At 36.1% G+C, this 14,857-nt stretch overlaps 1 protein-coding gene across 1 annotated transcript in view; it reads right to left on the bottom strand.

Annotated features, from left to right (window-relative positions):
• Positions 1-478: 478 nt before the first annotated feature.
• Positions 479-14,857, bottom strand: part of ATP6V1B2 (ATPase H+ transporting V1 subunit B2) — a 34,476-nt gene continuing 20,097 nt past the window's right edge. The window contains exons 6-14 of the mRNA XM_020969592.2: positions 12,152-12,291; positions 11,715-11,816; positions 11,093-11,190; positions 10,589-10,712; positions 9,478-9,628; positions 7,106-7,188; positions 5,219-5,323; positions 4,048-4,177; positions 479-2,018 (exon numbers count right to left, since the gene is read on the bottom strand). Coding sequence (XP_020825251.1) covers positions 1,876-2,018; positions 4,048-4,177; positions 5,219-5,323; positions 7,106-7,188; positions 9,478-9,628; positions 10,589-10,712; positions 11,093-11,190; positions 11,715-11,816; positions 12,152-12,291 — 1,076 coding nt within the window. The 3' untranslated portion in view covers positions 479-1,875. The remainder of the gene's footprint in view (positions 2,019-4,047; positions 4,178-5,218; positions 5,324-7,105; positions 7,189-9,477; positions 9,629-10,588; positions 10,713-11,092; positions 11,191-11,714; positions 11,817-12,151; positions 12,292-14,857) is intronic.

Genomic DNA, 14,857 nt, shown 5'->3' with positions numbered 1-14,857 from the left:
AAGCAAAATAATTTTCATTCATCCCACTTCTTCCTGAAGGGCACCCCCTCAACCATTTGTGACTAAATAGATTGCAGACACCATTCCCCACTTCTTCCTAATCCCCTGCCCCAACTTCCCCTGGCCACCCTGAAAATAAAGCCGTCTACAAATACTGCATTAGGCCTGTGGCAGAACTAAGGACTAACGTCAACCAAAGACTAAACTCCAAGGTAGAGCATAGAATATGAGAGATTAGGGCCTACTAGAGACTCTCTCTCCGACATAATCAGGAAACTGAAAGGGCAGCATGAGGAATAGTTTTGTGAAAGAAACATGGCCTCTGCATTTATGCACTGGATACGTGGGTGAGTATAATGGATTATACTCAAAATTAAGACTCATAAAACTTCAAATCTTAATGGCTTCTTATACTGTAGTTACTGTGACCTACAGATTCTCAAGTTAGAAAAGGGATAGAAAATAACTTTTAGCCAACTTCCATTTTATTTAACATTTATTTTTCATAGAGTAATATTCAGATGTCACCGTTTCTACATTGACATTTTCATGCTAACAATCCCCTCCCACCCCAAGAAAACTAAAAGGATTTTACACAACTTTAGGATGGAATGCACTAGAAATGAAATTGCAATTGCACCAAAGTTACAAAGAACACAAAGAGACCAAACAATGGAAAAGCTGCATAGAAGACAGCTGCAGGGATAACATCAGAAAGGAGCAAATCAGAATCCTGAAGAATCTCAGTGTTACTATTTGTGCCATGAGATTAACCCAAGAGAGGCCAAAGTGGTCAGAAAGCAGGACCAAATGGAGAACGTCAACAGAACGCTCTATAATAGAGTTCAAAATATCCATTTACACATGCTAGCATATTACCCTCTTTCCCCTCTCTGTTACGCTTTCAGTTTTTGGTAAACATGTTTGAGATTTAAACACTGATAGCATGTCAGAATACTAACGTGCCTTAATTTGTCAAGGTGGAATGGATAGTGTGTTTGCCTGCTCCTATGCTCTTTCCAACAAGCTAATTTGATTTTTGCAACACAGACAAGAATAACTAGCCCTCACATGTCCTCTGCATTGGAGGCTCAATAAGGATCACGAGGACAAAGTAGGAAACTCACCGTGTCACCAGATAAATACCAACTGTGCAAAAGTTGCAAGTTTTTATACCTAACTTAGAAGGAGTAGCAGCAAAACCCAAGAGTTCCTCCTCCCTCCAGAGTCAGAATCAAGGTCAATGGTTGCCTGTGCTCTGGGATCAAATATTGGAGATCATCATCCTCATCATCCCGACATAGTAAAAGTTAGAGAGAAAAGGCTTCCCTTCCTAGTCTGTCCATCAAACAGACTTGAGCAAGTACCATTGTTCTGAGCAAAAGCATGGGAACAGCGGTATGCGTGAGGACTAAAGAAGATGTTCTCAAGTAAGGGGGGAATTAAATATATGCCTTTGGCTCTTCCTAGAGGACTCAGACAAACTTAGATTTGCCCTTTATTTGGAGGCCAAGACATTAGAGCTTCATCCAGTCACACTCCTGAAGAGGTTTAAAGAAATAAGGTCCAGGAGACCCAAATAATTAGGGTGTAATTAGATGATTAACTACACCATTAAGTACAAACACACACATCAGTAAAAGACAGCTTCAATTCAGTCCCTGCAGCCACTTTAAAAAAGCACTGAAGATACAGGCTTTTTGAAGAGAGGATATTTTAAAGTCTATTATCAGTTTAAAATATCAGGAACACTGGCACGATATGTTACCTATTCTTCTGTTTTAATTACAGGGTAACACGTAAACTTCAACACAGAAGGGAGGCAGAGGGGGAAGGGAAGAATAAAACCAATATTTCACAGAGATGAAGTAGCAGCTAGTGCTTTATTGAAGAATCTCGAGGGTAAAATTCGCTCAGGGTGCTTTGAGGGATTCTCTTCAACATTTCTTTGGGGAAGATTCGAAGGAGTTGCCAACCAATGTCCAAAGTTTCAAAGACAGTGCGGTTTTCATAAGGACCTAAAAAAGTCAGAGTAAAGGGAGCTGATTAATTCCATTATAGAAAAGCCTGCCCTATTCATTCAACAAACAATCACCGAGTATCTATTATAAGCATAGTACTAAGGCACATAAATAAAATGTAACAGTCCCTTTTCTGAAAGCAATCAAGTATCTGACGACACATAATGACAAGATTATCTATCGTGCATGCGCGCACGTGTATGTGTGTATACATATGTGTATATATATAATATATAAAATATAATATATAATATATGTACATATATATTAATACAGATCTATGCTAAGAAGGAGAGTAATAATGCAAGGCAGTACGTGACTGTGACAAAACAGGGAGGACACAGACGGGTCAAAGAAGTGTAGAGAAGGGGAAGACAGAATAAGGAAGATCATCATCATGGCATAGGACAGTTGAGAAAGTTCTCAACAAGCTGGTTTTTCACTAAACCTTGGAAGAAGGTAGAAGAGAAAGGAACAGAATGAACAAAAGTCTGAAATTCTGAATGTGTATATTATGTCCGGGGGCAGACAGACAAATGTGGCTAGAATAAAGGATTCATTCTGGGGAACAATGAAAGGGAGCAGCATATAGCAAAAAGGGAGTGCACATTACTGAGGATCTTGAAAGTCTAGGAAAGGAATTAGGATGTGCTCCTGTAAAGAGGAGGAAAAGAGAAGGTGGAGAGAGAAAAGGAAACAGAGACAGGGTAAGAGCCTGGATTAAAATTCCTGGATAAGGGAATGGAAACAAATGGAAAGATAAAGCTGGATGTAGAAGGAGTGAGTTGTGGGATAGGGATGGGAGGGGGAAGTATGACAGTAAATTTAGTTTTGAACATAGATTGAGGTGATACTGAGAAATCAAAGTACTGAGGACTCAAATGCAGATCTGAACATAGTGGTAATTGCTGACGCTATGGCATAAAATCAATTCACTAAGGGAACAGAGTATCAACTGAGAAGAAGAGAGAAACAAAGGAACTAAGTCCAGTTATATTGTAGGATGCAGAAGAGCTAACAGAGGAGATGGAAAAAAATCAATGAGAAATAAGACTTCAGTACCCTGGAAACCAAGAAAGAATTTAGATGGTAAACATTAACATAATGCTACAAAGAGATCAAGAATAAGGACAGAGAAAAGGCCATTGGTTTTGTCAAGAGCCTAGAGACCTTCAAGGATATAGTTTAGTAGAGCAGTTGAGGTAGAAGTCAAAGAGGTGTTTATTGGAAAGATCTGCATGAACTGATGCTGAGTGAGCAGAACCAGAAGAACACCGTACACAGTAACAGCCATATTGTGCAATGATAGACTTTGTTGGACTTAGCTCTTCTGAGCAATGCAATGATCTAAGACAATTCCAAAAGACTCATGATGGAAAAAGCTATCCATATCCAGACAAAGAACTATGGAGTCTGAATGCAGATATTTTCTCCTTTTTTTTTTGTTTTTTTCTTTCTCATGGTTTTCCCCCTTTGTTCTGATTCTTCTTTCACAACATGACTAATGTAGAAATATGTTTAATATGATCACACACAGCCTATATCAGATTGCATGCTGTCTTAAGAAGGGGGAACAGAGGGAGGGGGGAAAATTTTAAAACTCAAAATCTTCTAAAAGCAAATGTTGAAAACTAAAAATAAATAAATTAATTTTAAAAAGGTGTTTAAAAAAAACTATGGTTATGAAATAAAGGTCACTCACTTAATACACTGGCAGTGAAAGGAGACAAATGGTACATCAGCTAGAGAAGAGAATATAGCTAAAATCTCTTCAAAATGAGAAAGACCATTTACGGAAGAAAAGAGAAAGGCAAGAGAGGATTAATGTAAGACAAAGATTCCACAGAAACCAAGACCTAGCCTTAGATCTTGGAGCCTTAAACAAGAAAGAATATATCTGAGACTGGAGAAAAGAGTGAAAAGGGGGACATAGAGTCAAGTCAAATACATTCTTTCAATTCAAACATCTTCAGAATCATCAATAAAGTTTACTACACAGTTTTTAAGTATAACATTTGTATCTTACCCTGAGCAATAAAGTTCTTTTCAAACTTCTGCAAAAATTCCAGATAAAGGAGATCATCTGAGGTGAGGGCTTCTTCTCCAACAACTGCTTTCATGGCTTGTACATCCTTACCAATAGCATAGCATGCATACTAGATGGAGCACACACACAAAAAAGGGTTCTATTAACATGTTAGAGTAAGGACTTTTTCTTTCATAGTAGTTGTCCTGCTAAGTTTAATGGAATCAATCATGTAAAGAAACTACCATGGAACCTGAATCTAATCCTAGGTAACAGAGTGGAAATCAGCATAAGATGAATCTTGCTTAGAATTATCCAGAAGAGTTTAAGTACTAAAGTAGCCAAAAATACTCATTACAAAGCAGTCTCACTTAAAAGGTGACTTCCTCATACATACTCTACGGATATTAGTGAGACCAGTTTCAGGAATCTGTAGAATTATATAAGCAAGGAAACATTCTTGTTGTCATTAGAATTGCAGAAAGATATTTAAATCATTTAAATCTCAGCAGGGTTTATTTCTAGAGAATATACCAATACATAGAATCCATACTCCAAGCCTGGGTTCAAATAAGATTTATCACAGAGCAAGCCACAAGGGGTCTCTCTCACGCTCTATCAATGATGCATTTATCAGTTATTTTATTGTCTACTTTATGAAAAAATTGTACTCTAAGCCCAAATAAAGGAAATAGTTCCTAATGTCACTGTCCAAATAAAATAGCACACACAGCACATAAGACTATATTCTTCAGTGCTCTAATGTTTATTGTTTAATGTACCAAGAAATGTTTTACTGTATGCTTTTTAGGTTAGTAGTAAAACTACCAATAAAATTTATAACAGTTTTGTTGCTTGGTTTAAGGTTTAGAAACTACTGCCATATTAGACATGGACTTTAAAGAATATAATATTTAAACCCTGAAAAGCGATGGTAACTATCTTTTTTAGAAAAAGGTTATTGCTATGTTTATCCATAAACAGGCCTACAATGAATTCCACTCATCTAATGGAGCTTGAAAATTCTGATTTCAAAGTCTGTAATTAATGGAATTTGGGGGAGGTGAAAAGAACAAGGGAGAAAGGTAGAAGAGTAATGGGGAGGAGTTGGTCCAGATTTTAAAAGGTGTACATTTTTTAAAAACACAAAAGGTTATAAGCACATACATACCAGCTGGTTAGATACATCTGCATGATCTTTTCTGGTCATACCCTCTCCAATAGCAGACTTCATTAACCGGGACAAGGAAGGCAACACATTAATAGGTGGGTAAATCTTGGATGGAATTAGAGGAGAAAGAGAAGAGAAAAAAATACACTTTAAGAAGATTGGAATCTTTAAGCCTAAACAATATCAATATTACATTTTGATGGTTAAAAATTCCAAGATTTAGAGTAGGAAGAGAAATTCAGAAATTATCTAATCCAACCCTGTCTCATTTTAAAGATAAGGAAGTCAAGGCCTACAGAGGTTTCCCAAGATCATACAGTTAGTAAGCAGCAAAGCTGGAGAATTCAAACTTTATTAGAATAACTTTCTAATACCAAACTCAACATCTTGTTATACATGCTAACTCATTACCAATGTAGTTAAATATGGATGGACATTTGTTTGCCAAATGACATCTTCTATTTAACATTGCTTTCTTATAAGAAAAAATAGTAAGGAACATCTTAAAGTATAACAGCACTTTTGAGAATTGCAAGTGAAATCTCTTCTCTTTAGCCATCACAATGTGTTTCGAAGCAAGAAAAAAAAAGACAACTTTTACTTAAGAGGCTTGTGGATGTGTAGCTCTGTCCAATAATCACAGAACCCAAGAGCTGAAAGGCCATCTCATTCAGGGTAAGAGCCCACTGGACAATATACTTGAGAAGTATGTAGCCAAAGCCTCAGGTAAGATAGAACTCACCACCTTGCTTAAAAGCCCATTCCACTAATGATAGGAGAATTTCCCATATATTATACTTAAGTTAGCCTCTTTTCATTTTCTACTCATTTCTGCTACTTCTTCCACATAAGGTCAAACAGCACAAGTCTATTTCCTCTTCCATGTCAGACTTTCAAATATTTGAAGACAACGATCATGTTTCCCCTAAAACTTTTCTTCCCTGGAAGAAACGATCCCAATTCCTCTAGCTAATACTTATATAGCATTAACTCAAGGACTTTCAAAGAGATTTAGTTTCTTAACTAACTCATAAAATTACACACACCTTCATTCAACAAACAGCAAAAGGCAACAACAGCTCCAGCCAGATGTTGATTTTAGAGAAGAGGTATCTACTAGGGACCCAATCCCAATTAGTTTTTACAGCTCCACCAGCAAATGAGATTGGCAAGCTTGTGTTTGAATGTCTGAAATAGTAATTAAGTTCTAAAGAATTCTATTTTAAGACATGAGCCAAGTTTTTACAAAAATTATTGTGATGTTATAATTTGAACCAAATTTTAATCACTCCATATTCTCTAATACCACAATATGTGATCACTCTATACACCATGACTCAAATAATCAATCTTATTCTGATGCCTAATTGTGGTATGGTAGTGAGCCTGGATTCTCACTAAAGACATAAAGTTGGAAAGGCTTTTTAATATGGGGCAATCACAGGCAGTATGTCAACTGGCTATCAAGTGATAATAACCGCTAATATTTTTGGCCGCAGAACTCAGATCATTTGTGATAAAGTATCCACACCCATGAACACATCTCTCTTTCAAAGTAATGAATAATAATAGTTCACATTCATGTAGTTTTAGAACAACTTGATGTGTAAGCACAAAAGTTATTTTACAGATGAAGAGACATAAGCTTACAAAGCAGAAGTGTCAAGTATCTTTCCCAGTGGTGCCAATGCCAGGATCAGAACTGAACTATGATCCCAAAATGGTGCTCTTTCTAAGCTACAACAAATACTCACGTACAAGGCATGATTTACTCTGTAAGATACCTCAATGTAATTTTTTTCCAAAGACAAAAGTCAAAAGTCACTCAACAAAATTACTACCATTGTAGAAAGCACTTTTCAGAATACTATATGGTCTCCTACATACCTGTCTGTTATGCAGTTGCCTATCCACATAGATCTGTCCTTCGGTAATATATCCAGTCAAGTCAGGGATGGGATGAGTGATATCTACCAGAGGAAATAGTTATAATAATACAGGGTTACTTTACTAAACAGTTTATATTAGAACAGGAGACTCCCAAGAAGATAATACAATTGTTTATAAGAATTATTCAATAAGGTTACAAGATTAATCACTGTTACAATAGAATATGATCATTCCATTAAGTATAGGGTATCCCAAAAGTCTTGGTGGACTTAAAGCTTTATGAGCTTAAAAATACAATGAAACTTTAGGGACACTTCATGTTTTGTTAGCCACATATGACAACATTGTAAAATTGATCAGTTCTAACTAGAGACATCATCTATACTCAAAAATAGTTGCCTACCTAAATGTATGATTCCCAGAGGAAGTGCACAGTAATTTAGCTTTTTAAAAAGTAAAATGTTTCTGACATGTAAAGTTCTTCAAGTTTATGAAAAGAATGCCTTCTGGCAAAAACACCAAAACACTATAATGTTGAGAAAGAAAAAGCAAAGTATCACCTTTCTATTTACATTATGCTTCTGCTAATTAAAAACTAAGCAGACAAAATATCCCATTATGTGAAACCAGAAGATGAGCAAATACAAAACACTCAACATGTATGAAAAAATTTGTACCACGTTACAACAGGTATTTGAATCCAGACAAGGAAGTAAAGAAATAAACTATTACTGTGTAAATGGAAAAAAGTAGCCAAGGAATAAAGTTTCTTTCTTGAAAAGCACCTTGTGATTTATTTATGAATGACCAAGGTAATAAAGGTTTTTTAAAAATTCCACAAATGTGTTTTTTTTTAAATTCTTTTTTTTTTTAAAGTCTGTTTTCTTTCACAACATTACCAATATGGTAATATGTTTTACATGACTTCATATAATTTATATCAAATTGCTTGCCTTCTGAATGAGGGGTGAGGAGAGGAAAGGAAGAAGAAAACTTGGAACTCAAAATTTTAAAAACAAATGTCAAAAAATTTTTACATATAATTATAAAAAATAAAATTTAAATTCCCTTAAATGTCATTAGTTAGTGAATGTGAAGCAAGCAGCCAATGAGAACATATTTACTTCTTTTACAATCACAGAAGACATAAAAGTTGCTAATTACAAGCTTTTCCTAACAGGCTCAGTCAGCTCAGCCCTTAATGATCAGGCCTCTCCTAATATTTACTGTCCACATCATCTATTTGCCACTGAACACAAGTAATGTTATACTGTTTTTTCAAAGTATCTCTTTATGCTTCCATACTGTTTCCCCAACTGAATTGTAAAACCCTTCTGAGAAGCAGCATGGTAGATAGTGGATACATGCATTCAAATCCTGCTTCTGACAATGACTAGATGTGTGACCATGAAGCGAGTGGCTCAGCCTTTGTTTCCTTTGTAAAATAGGGATAGTATTTGTAGTACCTACTTCTTCAGCATAGTCGTGAAGCTCAAAATAATATACATAAATATATACATAAAAATTCTAAAACTTTCAGGTATAATATATACACATACACACATTAATTACAAGGGGAAGAGTAACTTATACTTCTTTCCCTGAATCTAGCATAATGTCCTCTCTATCAAAGGCATTTGATAAAGATTTGTTGTTTAGAATATCACAGAACTTTGGCGGCAGATGGAACCTTAAGGATTATTTAGCTCATCCCACACATTTTTGGGAGAATATGTGAGGGACATGAGAGAATTGGCTTTAAAAGGTTAGATGACATACTTGATGGCATGTGACTAAGTCAGTTACAGAGCCAAAGTTAGTAAGATTTCCCAACTCCTATTTCAATGCTCTTTCTATTTAACTTATTTATATGTGTGTGATTAATATATATTTATGGGGGGAAAAATGGGTTCAGTGAAGAACTTCCTTTCTTAATGCAGATCGGTATCGTCTCTGCAACTTTTAGTTTGAATGGAGTTGCCTAGGAATAGAAGCAATAAGAAATGACTTGTACAGGGTCACATATCCAGTACTGTGTCAGAATTGGAATTTGAACCCAGTTCTTCCTGACTCAGAAGCCAGTTCTCTATCTACTATGACTGTGTTTGTGGTATGTGCACGTGGTATATTGTTGCTAATAATAAAAAGTGAATGTCTAAAATACGCTACCATCCTGCCACAAATAAGATAGACATAGTTGGATATAACTTACAAATAAAACAAAAAGTATTTTAAGTAGCACTATTTTTCAGTTATCTTGAGAACTTGGCAAGTAAAAATCATCAGCTCCAATAGTATGACGTAGACTTCTTCAAAATACAAAGTCTTACAAAGATTAGATAAATTACAATCCAAAGAACAAAACTCACCATCATTGGGCATGGTAAGGATGGGGATCTGAGTAATTGTGCCATTCCTGCCTTCCACACGACCAGCTCGCTCATATATTGTGGCTAAATCTGTATACATATAGCCTGGGAAGCCACGACGACCAGGGACTTCTTCTCGGGCTGCTGAAACCTATCAACAATTCAAGACAATTTATACCTTTTAATAAAAGTCTTTCATTGAAAAAGTAAAATCTGCTCATCAAGAGACTAACTTAGAGTACAGAATTTCAAAAAATGGAATGCTGCCTGTTTTAAATTTTTTTTCTCCAAAAGATTAAATACCCCCTGCCAATATAAGCCTAAGTTGTTTAGAATGGGAAACCAAAAGCTTAATTTCAATCACTGAAATCTAATCAACACAGACTCAAACATTTAGAGACTGTGTAATTTAATAATGACTTCATATTTCAGACTGGACACTTTTAACTAATACATACTGATTATGAATATTTAAGATATACTCTTAGAAGTCATCTAATATTAGAAAAAAACATACACAATGATCTTTCCCCTTCCATCACTGCCAGCACAAAATAAAGGAAAGCACTAAAAACAAGCTTAATTACACGTCTACTTCTGAAAAAGTACAACTGATCTTGTTTGTCAGAGGGAAATGTAATGATAAATGAATTAAAATATGCTCTTTAACTGTCTTATTTAAACTATGACAGTAAAGCAAATATCCTAAGACTTCTGGATGGTTCTACATTGCTCCTCCTTAACTATTTACCAACAGCTGATATACACATAAATCATATTATGGATTCCTATCAGGAATAAGATATACAAAATCAAATGCATTAAATACATGTGTATATGTTTACTCTTTCATCTCAAACAAGATTTGTTAATAGCAAAAGTAACTGCTTTTTCTTTCCTTATCCTTTTCTTTTACCCCACTCTCTGACAGAGGTTCTATATGAAGAAAAATGGCAAAAAAAAGGTGGACAAAGAAACATAAGGCATAAAAGGCCAGTATAATTCACCAACTTAATAATTAGTTACTGAATCATTAACAAAAGACTCGATTTGCTCATTCCTGTTGGCTAGCATGATCATACTTGATGAAAGAACAACACCAAAAAATTACCTCTCGAAGAGCTTCCGCATAAGAACTCATATCTGTTAGAATGACCAATACATGCTTTTCACACTGATAGGCCAGGAATTCTGCTGTTGTTAGAGCCAGACGAGGAGTGATAATACGCTCAATGCTGAAAATAAATATTAAGTTCTTCAAACACAAAACTCCAGCTAAAAAGTTAGAAATTACATAGACTTGATGTGCCTCTAATTTTAAAAATGAGCTGTGATTTTAGAAATGTAGTAAGTTATTGAGGCAAAATAAGCTGTGATTTTTAAATTGCTTAATTAACTCTTAGTGAATTTTGAACATTATGTATTATTTTCTATATATGGATCAAATCAATTACATGCTAAATGCCACCATGATCTCTCAGCTTCTCAGACCCACAGATCTGAGAACAAGCAACTGAGGCTGGACTCTTCAAATCCTGGAAAGCAGAGTGACATTCTGGCACTGGGCCTGGATCACTGAATAAGAACAGAAATAGAAACAGTTGCCTTTACTTACGTTGGATCATTGGCCAAGTTCAAAAAGAGACAGACATTATCCATTGAGCCATTTTCTTCAAAGTCTGATTTAAAGAATCGAGCAGTTTCCATGTTTACCTAAATAACAATACCTTCATCAGCACTGGGAGATGAAAAATTTTAAAAATATAACCAAGAAAAGTCCAACTTTGGATCTGAACTGATTCTTTACAATTTCCCTCAAACATTTGCAACATGTTGTTCTCTTAAGGCCAACACGGAATGAATAGCCAGTCTATTTCAAGGGCTGGGTTTTATGAAGATTAACACTTAAGCCAAAGTCAAATTTTGGAACACTAAAGGTGAGTCTTTATTTTGCCTCATAGTGCCTAGGGCAACTGGCAGAACAAGGCACAATTAACTTCAGCTAATTCAAATTTTTGTTCAGTGACATTTTAAATCAATTAAAAAGTCAAAATAGAGCACCTGCCAAAATCTGTGGTATACTCATAGGCTATACTCCAAAACATCAGCAAATTGCAAGTTTTACTAAAAGAATCATTCTGTAACTTCTTCCAGAGTCAACTCGATGTTTAGTCCATCATTTCAGTAATCAAAGTCAATAGTTTCAAATATTCCTACAGAACAGAAATTATACTTACACCCATAGCAGCAAACACAATTGCAAAATTGTCTTCACTATAGTCCACCACATCTTTGGATTTCTTCACCAAACCAGCCTGACGACAAATCTGAGCTGCAATCTAATGAATATATTACATAGAAACACAGTTGAAAATTGTCCTAACATACTATATTGTGATAATATAAGCATAACTTTTCACCTCTGAGATTCTATACTAGACAATTAGAATTTCTTTTTAGAGGGCTTAAAAACTAATAAGGTAGGTCTCCTCTCAAGACTGACCAACCTATGAAATACTGTATTGTATAAGACAGTATGATTAAAACTAAGTTTGGACAAACATCACAGTATAGCAATTACAAAAAACCATGCTTCTCTTTTTCTTAATTAAAAGAAACTTCCAGAATTTCGTTCCCCATAAAGCTGATGCCAGGAAGCCATTCCAGCACTCACCTCATTATGGGGTAAGCCAGCAGCAGAGAAGATGGGAATTTTCTGCCCCCTAGCAATGCTGTTCATGCCATCTATTGCTGAAATGCCCGTTTGAATCATTTCCTCAGGGTAGATTCGACATTGAGGGTTGATTGGCTGTCCTATTAAATATATATTAAAGAAAAAAACTTAACTTACCTGCATAATGTTCAAAAAGGGTAGATAATCAGAGATGCAGGGCCAAGGGGGCAGAGAAAAGGCAGACTCTTCTGAGCTCTCCCCAAAACCCCTCCAAAAAACTTTAAATAATGCCTCAAAACAAATTCTGGAGTGAACCCACAAAAGGATGAGGTGAAGACAACTGAGGAGTTGGCAGGAAAGGTCTGTGGCACCAGAATGAGTGGAGCACAATCCAGTAGAGGCCGCACCCCAGCAAACTAGCAACAGACCAGGGGGGCGACTGAATCAGTGGTAGCAGTGGTGGTTCCTGGACCTCTCAGCCCACAGACATTAAGGAGGTCAGACAACTGGTCAAAAGGAGGCTACAGGAGTCCCTCTGCCAGACTGGGGGAAGGACTCTGTTGCATTAACCATATTTGGATCTGAGTCAATTCCTGGGTCTCAGTAGAGGGCAAAGAGGAGCACTAGCACACCTGAGCTTATGGCCACAGGGGAGCTGGAACCCTGGCCTAGGGCAGAAAAGACTGCTTGTGGTCACTCACAAACCAGAGCACAGGCCAGAAGGGTAGCAAACACACCCCTCCCTACATCATACCACCTTGGAAGAAATGAAACTTACAGGTCCCCAGAAATATCCCTGAAACAGCTGCACAAAAAACCTAAAACTTGAGACAGGGCCTCCTCCATACTAGAAGCAGAGCCTCATTTTAGTATAGAGTTAAAAGTCAAGATACAGGCTGGAAAAAGGAGCAAACAGCAGAAAAAGATCCTGTCTAATATAGAGTTACTAAGGTAACAGGGAAGATCAAAACACAAAGTCAGAAGAAGACAACAAAGTCAAAACTGCTACATCCAAAACCTCAAAGAAAAATAGGAATTGCTATCAGGCTATGGAAGAGCTCAAAAAGAATTTTTAAAATCAAATAAGAAAGGTAGATGAAAAATTGGGAAGAGAAATGAAAGCACTGCAAGAAAATCATGAAAAATGAGTCAATAGCTTGGTAAAGGAGGCACAAAAAAAAATACTGAAGAAAACACCACCTTAAAAAACAGAATTTTTTTTTTAAAAAAAGGCCAAATGGTAAAAGACGCACAAAATCCAAGGAAGAGAAGAATGTCTTGAAAAGCAGAATTGGCTGAATGGGGAAAAAAAGTACAAAAGTTCAATGAAGAAAAGAACTCCATAATAAGTAGAACTGGCTAAATAGAATAAGAGGTACAAAAGCTCACTGAAGAAAATAATGCCTCAAAAAGTAGAACTGGGCAAATGGAAGCTAATGACTCATGAGACATCAAGAAACAATAAAACAAAATCAAAAGTGAAAAATTAGAAGAAAATGTGAAATATCATATTAGAAAAACAACTGACCTGGAAAACAGATCTATCCAAACAAAAAAGAAGAGAAAAAGAAAGAAAACAAATCCAGGAGAGACCATTTAAGAATTATTGGACTACCTGAAAGCCACCATCAAAAAAAGAGCCTAGACATCATCTTTCAAGAAATTATCAAGGAAAACTACCCTGATATTTACCAGACAGTAAAATAGAAATCGAAAGAATCTACCATTCACCTCCTGAAAGAGATCCCAAAATGAAAACTCCCAGGAAAGTTATAGCCAAATTCCAGAGCTCCCAGGTCAAGAAGAAAATATTGCGAGCAGACAGAAAGAAATAATTCAAATATCATGAAGCCACAGTTAGGATAACACAAGATTTAAGCAGCTTCTACATTAAAGGGCAGGAAGGCTTGAAATATGATATTCCAGAGGGCAAAAGAGCTAGGATTAAAACCAAGAATCATCTACCTAGTAAAACTAAGTATAATCCTTAAGGGGGCAAATGAATATTCAATGAAATAGGAGGACTTTCAAGCATTCCTGACGAAAAGACCAGAGTTGAATAGAAAAACTGACTTTCAAATACAAGACTCAAAGGAAGCATAAAAAGGTAAAGAGGAAAGAGAAATCATAAGGGATTCAATAAGGTTAAACTGTTTACATTCCTACAGGGGAAAATGATACTTGTTCACACCTAAAAACTCTTTCATTAGGGCAGTTAGAAGAAGTATACATAGAAATAGGGCATGTTGTGAGTTGAATATGAAGGAATAATTATCTAAAAAAATAAAATGAACGGTGAGAAAGAGAAATGCAGTGGGAAAAGGGAAAGGGAGAGGTAGAATGGGGGTAAATTATCTGACATAGAAGAGGCACAAAAGAGATTTTACAGTGGAGGGGAAGATTGGGAGGGGGGTGAGCCAGTGAACCTCACTCTCATCAGAATTGGCTCAAAGAGAGAATAACATACACAACTCAGTTGGGAATAGAAATCTATCAGGAAAGTAAGAGGGGAAGAACATAAGAGAAGGGGGAGGGGACAGAGGGCTGATAAAAGGGAGGGTGGATTAAAGGAGGTAAAAGTCAGAAGCAAAATATTTTTGAGAATGGACAAAGTGGAAGGAGAGAGAGTAGGATAAATGAGGGAAACAGGATGGAGGGAAATACACAGGAATTATAACTGTGAAAAAAAATTTATGGCAAGTTTCT

Source organism: Phascolarctos cinereus, unplaced genomic scaffold (genome assembly GCF_003287225.1).
Source record: "Phascolarctos cinereus isolate Bilbo 61053 unplaced genomic scaffold, phaCin_HiC Scaffold_2;HRSCAF=192, whole genome shotgun sequence".
NCBI classification, from domain to species: Eukaryota; Metazoa; Chordata; class Mammalia; order Diprotodontia; family Phascolarctidae; genus Phascolarctos; species Phascolarctos cinereus.
The sequence above is the reverse complement of the archived record's forward strand: the minus strand, read 5'-3'. Positions and strand labels throughout refer to the sequence as shown.